Source organism: Thunnus maccoyii, chromosome 17, assembly GCF_910596095.1.
Source record: "Thunnus maccoyii chromosome 17, fThuMac1.1, whole genome shotgun sequence".
Classification (NCBI taxonomy): Eukaryota; Metazoa; Chordata; class Actinopteri; order Scombriformes; family Scombridae; genus Thunnus; species Thunnus maccoyii.
Window position 1 is genome coordinate 18,203,222 of NC_056549.1, and position 8,413 is coordinate 18,211,634.

At 37.8% G+C, this 8,413-nt stretch overlaps 1 protein-coding gene across 1 annotated transcript in view; it reads left to right on the top strand.

Annotated features, from left to right (window-relative positions):
• The window catches only part of mthfd1l (methylenetetrahydrofolate dehydrogenase (NADP+ dependent) 1 like), a 43,814-nt gene extending 36,477 nt beyond the window's left edge, over positions 1–7,337 (top strand). Inside the window, exons 27-28 of the mRNA XM_042389587.1 lie at positions 5,708–5,824; positions 6,084–7,337. Coding sequence (XP_042245521.1) covers positions 5,708–5,797 — 90 coding nt within the window. The 3' untranslated portion in view covers positions 5,798–5,824; positions 6,084–7,337. The remainder of the gene's footprint in view (positions 1–5,707; positions 5,825–6,083) is intronic.
• The last annotated feature ends 1,076 nt before the right edge of the window (positions 7,338–8,413 follow it).

An 8,413-nucleotide genomic window follows, 5' to 3' on the forward strand; every position in this document is an offset into this window, starting at 1 on the left:
CTCTAAAACTATCACGTGAACTTGAAGCAAAACTAATTTCATTATTTTGATAAAAGTTTCAACTGTGCTTTGGCTCTCAATATTTTATAATATGTGTATGTTCTGCCATTTTTTTTTAGAATTTAATGAAAACTGGCAAAACATTCACAGACCCTCCAGTGACACTTGACTCGGAGAGGTGGAAAGTTCTGACCACCAAAACTCCTGAGGCGGTGAGGGCGTGAGTGTGAGACGAGGAGGAGCTTCCGAGCTGGGGAAGGGGTTTAGGGTCTTTACAGGGTGAAGAATCAGGAAGGGGCTGATGTCATTCCTCTGAAATGTGAGGGAGGGGTCACAAGCAGAACAATAGATCTCTGTAGAGTTCATATCCCGTTAGAGCTGCCTCCAATGCACCATTAAACCCAAAACAGTCCAGATTTATAGAAACCCCCTTCCTGGCTGGATATCCAACATGCTCACAACTGGTTAATGTGTAACAAGTTGTAGATTGGTTAAGGGGACATGAAAGAACACACACATGAGATGAAAGTAGATGTTAATTTATTTTGGCTAATTTAAGTCATGTTAATGACTCAAAGACCAACAAATAGTAAATCCATGTTCTTATCTATGAAACTGACCTGTACTTCAACTGTATTTCACATCAGTTACTCCAGTCACAATGGATACACAGATACAATAGACTAGTTACACAGTGTCACCATACAGTACATGTCAGCACATGAACTGGCCTTGATCTCTCAACTACTTCCTCAGCTTTACACCTCATTACTACATTGTACAGAAGTCTCTATATTATCGTCCAAAGAATACACTGCAGTTGTATTAACGTATTTTTCTTTAGTACCTGAGTGCTGAACATTTTAAATTTAAACTTAACCTGAATCTTAAGCAAGACTCATGTCTGTCACAGAATTAAGTTATATAACAGTTATTGTCTGAACTTAACATTGAACAGTGACAAGTTGTAAACATCAAAATGCTCCCTGAAGGAAGTTCAGCTCTCAGTCACTCTGTAAGTTCTCCTATGATTTTTTTTTCACAATCATTTCACATCTAAGAATACAACTTCTTTAGATGAACATACATACAATATGAAGCATTCATTTGACTCTGATAAAATATTTAAACTGTCTCACATTTACTGTAATTTACTGTAAGTAAAGTTAATCTTAAATTGCTCACGTGTTTGCTTTTGAATTACTTTTCATAAGCTCTTCAATCCTCCTCTGTGGCTTTGGCTGCTTGTTGACCGAGACTCTTCTCCCAAATCAGTGGGGGGTAGAAATCCAGCTGTATTGTCTCCTCCAGGGTTTTCCCTGACAAAGACACATTGTGTTTGGGCATAATGGAGGGACTTATTTTGCCGAGTGGAGTTTCCAACTTTAGCCTTGGAGTGTTGTGTGTTTTTGCGAGTGCCAACATGTTCTCAGGCTGGAAAAGGAGGACCAAGAGAACACCGCATCTTTTGATACTTAAATGTACAGCCTGATACTTAATACTGTAGAGACGAGAAGCTAAATGTGAATCCAACTATTTGAAAGCCGCCTAATATCTTCTTTTTCTGAAGTGACTTTTTGAGGCATATCTTTAGTTTTACATACTGTTGTCATACAGTTGTCATTAGTTCCATTTGGAAAAAATAAAGCAAAACTGTGGGTTCTGGTGAGGGGCGATGGGAGATATTTCTCTATTGCAGCCCCTCTTTGTTATTAAATATAGTAAGACGGGTGCCTAGTGTCTAGACTAGTAAAGATGGATGAAGAGAAGTTGGCATTTTTACAGCTGTCAACAGTAATTTTCTCTGATATGTGGCTTCTTACTCTTACTTTAATAAAATAGTTCAATTTTAAGTGTATAACTATTTATTGAGGTTGGCAACAGAAAGACTTAGACTATTAGACTCCAGCAATATGAAGCATATTTCTATATGAAGATAGGAAATGGGATCCCCCCGGTGTGTAGATGCTGCTGGCTGGTGGTGGAGTAAAGCCTCCAGGTCGATCAGCTGAATCTCTGGAACATCCTGGACGTAATGGAGGTGAAGGGGATGCGGCCAGTTGCAAAGACAAAACTTATGTATGTTATTTGAAGACATGTTTTAAGACACCTAAAAATACTTAACTTTGAATAATAATTTAAGGTGAGCCTACTTTCAGAAGTTGAATGTGAAAACCGCTTTCTAGTGTCAAACTCAGCACATTCATCATTCTGCAAAGTCAAGCTCGCACAATTAAGTGAAGTAACAAAAAGCAAAACAGGTTTTTTAGATGAGGTTGACTTTGAAGAACAGCATCCAAGGACCAGCTGGCTCATAGAGATCATCAGTCATATACAGTATATTCATGTTGTAATTTGTGAATGTAAGAGACTTTGACAGCTTGGGAAATTGACAAATTAGATGCCTGATCTGCAAGTGTCAAAGCTGTGATTCACTGCATGAGATACTGAATCTAATATTACAGTTGGGGCCCTTCCTTTACCTCGTTACTGTAGCATCCAGCTCAGACACGACATCTACAGCCACTCACTTTGGGCTTTTAATCAACTTTTCACACAATTTAGCCAAACTTAATTTTCATTACATATCAATCTGTGAAACCTCCGGTTGTTTATGTTGTAATGTTGTGCTGTTGGATTAAGTCCAGGAGAGCTGATCTTTCCCTCCAGCCGTTGGTCATATGTTAATGATGTAATTTGTGAATTTAAGGGACTTTGACAGCATGAGAAGGCTGAATTAACAAAAAAAGATGCAAATGGGAAGAAATAGCAGAAATTCACCCAGAGAAGAATATTGAAAATTATTGAACTTTTGCCCAAGGCTCATATAATCGACACCTGTTATTAGTCTCTTATCTCCCCCCACCTTTAATATCAACACATTAAACCTTTCCATTGGGTGGGATGATGACGTCATGGCGGTTCGAACATTGTGATGTTACGATCAAAAGGAGCCCAAGAAATGAAGTAATTCCCCCACCATTATTGTTCCCTATGCACTCCATTAGATTATGACTTAGTGCAGTGATATTGAATTCCTTTAAAGCTGTTCATAGTTTGAGTCATCTGTGGTTAAAACATTATGATGGTCGGAGCAGTGTCCTGTAACAGCTGTCACTGTTGACATCAGACCGACTAACCACGAGATTGAGTGGTTGGCCTCTGCTGTGCGGGGCTGTAAGCATGTACTCCTCGCCTTGTGCCTTAGTTTACTTGCGGAGCTGCGTTTCCTCAGACAGGAAATTGGCTGGTCACTTCCTCCTGTCTCATTTCCACTAATGGGCCCATAAAACCGGCCCTGGGTCAGAAGGAGGGAGGCATGCAAAGAATGTCGCTCCCTGTCTAATGAGCGAGATAATTTACTTTTCAGCTCGGCCGGGATGATTTGGTCGGGGTTTTTGAGAGGGGAAAGTGTTTTATGAGTCAGACAGTTGCCTTTGATCAATTATACTGTGCAAGCCTTTTTTTTTCCCTCTACTGTGCAACAAACACTGTAGATGCACACTTATTAACTTTACTTTAGATTTAGACACCATAACCCGCTGTCAGTATCTACTCTGTAAAGGTCTCGTTGACTGTACGCGTGAGTCTCCATTCACATGCTTTCTCCTGTCCATGTCACAAATTTAATTTGGGAGAATTCCCCCCCCCCTTTTCTTCTTCTTCTTCTTATTTAATCTGTCTCAATACAGTTCCACATGGCTTTACGTGATAGAAGTTGGTTGAGCTGGTTAAAGTAACAAGGTTCTAACATGTGCTGCAGTCTTTTAAAATAGTGTTGAATAAATAAATGTTAATAAATGTTATGTAACTATTAGCAGGAAAACAATGCAAATGTTTTTCTTTGCTTTTACATCCATCCAGGGGGATTTCTATACAAGGGAAACACTTAAGGACTTGTTTTTCTTGGGGAAATATATACATATATATAATCATCAAAGCTTGACACACCTTTTGATTATTGCCAGTTCAGGAATCCTAAGCATTAAGAGTTTCCACTATTTCAGGTATCAGTTGCTGTACAGCAGAAAGTCTTAATGACAAGTGTGCTGAATTAAAAAATACAGTGGCCCATAAGGACAAATCACACACAAGAGTGAAAACACAAACATTAAAGGGAACATGCTCCAAATCCAGAAATGCAGCAAACACTCCTATAAACTGTTAATCACTTGTACTCACATTATTACCAACGTTACCTTTATCATCAGTAGAATTAATATAATTTAACTGATGAAGGTCTGAGAACTGAACTGTTAATATTGTGAGTTCAAGTGATCGACATTGTGTGGGATTTTTTTTGGTTCTTTCACAGTAAAACTTTCTGGAGTGCATGACCTTTGTAGTGCTTGTTACTCTTCCAGTAATGAAATGCAGCTTCTTTTACTTATTGGACAAATGAAAACTTAATAGTTGTTTCTCCGTACTCTTTTTTTTTTTTTCTGGCAGTGATCTCGATCCGTCAGTGCGGTAGTGAGTATTACCAGGCTGACTTTGTTGAGAGCCCCTCATCTCTGTTTTTGTCTGTCTCACATCTGTGAAGCAGCCTTTTGTTATCTATATTTTGAGCATGATGAGAACAAAGCAACCATTGATTCGAGCTGAAGTCATCATTGCTAAAGTGGAGGTTGGCAGCACATTGATCATTCGTCTGCCTGGAGTTAAATGAGTCTAGATTATAGTCATTGAACTGGCTGGGGTTGATCTTATTGTGTCAAGTTTACGCAAGTTTTACAAAATCTTAGTAGGTTCTCGTTTTGTATAGAACAGCTGTGTTGTGGTGAAGGTTTTAATATGATGTCTTAGTTATTATCGAGATTGTAATCATTCCTTGTTATTTGATTCTGTGTTTAATAACATTTTTATGAGAATTTCAAAGACAAAATGACGACAAAAAATATGAATCAGCTGCTAAAATTCGTTTCTCAGTACGGATCAGTTCATTTAATGTAACAGTCGTTTAGAAAAGTAAATTGTTAGTTTTATAGTTATTTTGTACATTTTCATTTAGAGCGTAGACTTGAAGATACAATATTAAATAAAGAAGGCTTTGTTTTACAATAGAGCTGTAAAAAATGTATCAGCTGTATTCCTCGCTGTCTTGCTGTGTGCATTGATTTATTTCAGAGTAATTTGTCAAGCAAATATCATAATAACATTTTTTATATTTTTTGTTTATCAAATGTCCTTTTAGCTGGATATTCTCATGTACTCCTGGTTAATATATTTACACCGTTTCGATCTTAATGTTTTCTGTAAACAACCTGAACGTCTAAATGTTCAAACCAAGAAGTAGTTCATTAATATACCAGCAGTAAGAGAGACGTGAGTGTGAGAGTCACAGTTTTCACTTTTATTCAAGATATGAAAAAACATGATGATCAAACATATCAGTACACAGTACAGTCCCACTAAAAAAGGATAAAGTGTAGCACAAGAAGGCTCTGTCAAATGTCATGTTTTATAATCTAAGGAATTTGTTGAGTAGAAATTTTGGTCTCGTGTGCAAAATTCCTCTTGTAATAAGTCACATTTGAGCAGAGTTTAAAATCAGAAAATATTTTGCTCAGGGATTTTGAGCCCTAAAAATATTCAGCCAAATGCATAATGGATTACAGCTTGATTTAATTTCTTCCGTTTTTTTTTTTTTTGTTTTTTTTTTCTTGCTATAAAGTTCTTACCCTCTACTTTCATCTCTCTCTTTCAGATGAGCACCATGCCCGGCCTGCCAACTCGACCCTGTTTCTATGACATTGACCTCGACCCGGTCACAGAGGAGATCACCGGACTCTTCTGAGCACGCTCTCATAAGATATTCTCATAGGTATTATCACATATACATCATCATAAAGTACTCCATTAAATACGCCATTCCAGTCATAAAGGAGCATGCAGTGTATCATTATAAATACTTTAGAAGCAGTCATTGTCTATATAATTTGTTACATGAGACGTTTATTTCCTCCCTGGAGTTTTCAGTTTACTATCTCACTGACTCAGTGCCAAGGCCTCAGTCTATGAGGCTACACCCTCTCTTACTCATGCACACAGTTTAATTCATCATGTTGTTTTTTTTCTCCCAGGCTCATTGCTGTGTCCTCAGGACCTTCAGCTCCATGCGTGCACTATCAGACTCATCCATCCCCTGCACCTTTGACAGGAAATGCTTTCTTTCTCTTTCCAGCAAGCTCAATCTCTCCCAACATCACAGTAATATGTCCTGGTTAAAAAAAAAAACAACAACAAAACAACTAAAGCATTATCTTTATGCTGTATTTGCACATGTGTGTAATATGCCAAAGATGACTTCTTACAGCCATATCACATATAACCTGTATGCCTTTGACCTCTCCATACAATGTGTTTTATGTACGGAAGAGTCTTTGAACCATTTTGATTTTATTTTAATGTTTTCCTCAACTTAAGCCTTTCTTATTTGTGAAAAAAAATTACTCAAATGTCTTATAATGGTGCTGATTTTATACATGTCTTAAGCTTTTTAATTGAAATGGGTTCAGCTTGTGTATTTATTAACTAAATTGTTGATGTACGTACAAACAGCCATTATGGTATTAATGTAAATGTTAGTGTCCTGCTGGATACTGCTGAATTTTACTGTTATACTGCTGTTTAAATTAAAATCACTACAGCCATCAAGTAACACTGATCACTTCTAAACCCCTTCTGACATATTGTTAAAGTATTATTATGTGACAAGATAACTATATATGCTACATACCCAGCCTGAAATGCCTGTTATTTGTGTTATGTGACTGTATTTCAGGGTTTTCCCTCCGAAACAGTTTAACAGAGGTAGTAAGACACCCACATCCTGATGCCTTTTTTTCTTATCTTTTGAAGATTAATTTTTCATTTCATAAAGGTTTACACTTTTTTTTGTGATATTTGTGGAGGGGGTCCACCTCTGCCATTAAAACCTGTGTTTACATTTCTATATATAACTTTTGTTATTGTTCCTTTTTCACCTCTTTCCATTGCTCACACTCAGGTTGTGGCTGGTTTCCATCCAGAATGATGAATGTAACAGTCTTGAAATGCAAGCTGTCCACTTTGACAACCAGTTTTTATTACCTGATATCAATGTGAGTAACATCCACTGTCTATGATGAGGTGATTTAATGACAGAAATAACATTGTAAATTAATACTTCAACCATAGCTTCAGTTACACTCAACATTTCAAAGTTTAAACTTAACATTATATTCAAATGTAACCAAAAACTGTTACACACTGCTGTATTCTCAGTAACAACAGTTGTATGTAAAACGTTTTGGTCAAAAGTGTGTGCCTTTCATTAAAAAAAAAAAAACTCCTTTTATTGACTCCAAAACTGTGTGTTTGTGTTTTCACACCCAGCAGCTGACTTGTGGCTCAGCCCATCTGTTGTTTGGAGGCATACACTCTCTTCCTGTTGTCTTTTGGTTCTCTAAGGAGACGCCTCGACACGAACCTATTTTTGTCTCAAAACTTCCTCTTTTCTCTTTCTTACCATACTTACACATTAAAACTTTACATGTTTTCAACATTTTCTCCTGTTTTTCTACACAACTGCTGCTCTACACCCACGGGGGAAGATCCCTGTGTCAGAAGCGTGCCTGAAAGCCAACCATCGGGCCCCCCAGCAACACCCCAGGGTGCAGCATCTGTCATTATGAGGTGTTTGGGTTTGCAACATGAAGCCAACGTACATGTGTGCACATGTGTGTTTCTGTCATAGCTGGCATTCCACACCTGCTAAGTCTGTTATTCTCTGTGTTCACCAGGCAGGATCTGGCACTTTAACTACAGTCAAGGCTGCAGGAATGCACTCATTTATACAGTAGTGCTCAAACGGCATATTTGCTGTGTGTGTGTGAGAGAGAGAGAGAGAGAGAGAGAGAGGGAAAGACTGAACCCTCTTGTTTTGAGCTGATGACAGATTTGAAGACATGGTGTTGATGAGGAGGGGTCTTCGTCATGGCTTTGTAATGTGCTGGAAAATCCCAGCTTTAAGATGGAGTTGTTTATGTCGATCTTCTGACTCAATCTGCCAAAGCTTCCAGTTGTTTAAGCTTTCGTCTTTTAGCACTCAAATTTAATAGACTGGCTAATTTCAGTACCAAGGACAGGTCCCTTTAAACGTCTCTAGTAAGTGTAAGTGCTGGAAAACAGCTCAGATGATCTCTGGATAAATGATGAAGATTTTTGTCATTTCCTTGAAGTTCATTAAACTTAAGATGTTAAGCTCCACTTCTAGGAGTCACATTCCTGTCTGGTCAAGAGACCCTTAGACCTGATAATATTTCATCATTATGACTTTGGTATTGCACAAGTGTTGCACTGTTTTGAAAAATATCACCTTAGAGTGTTTGATATTCATTTTAGAGAAAAATATGCTAGTTGCAGCAACATT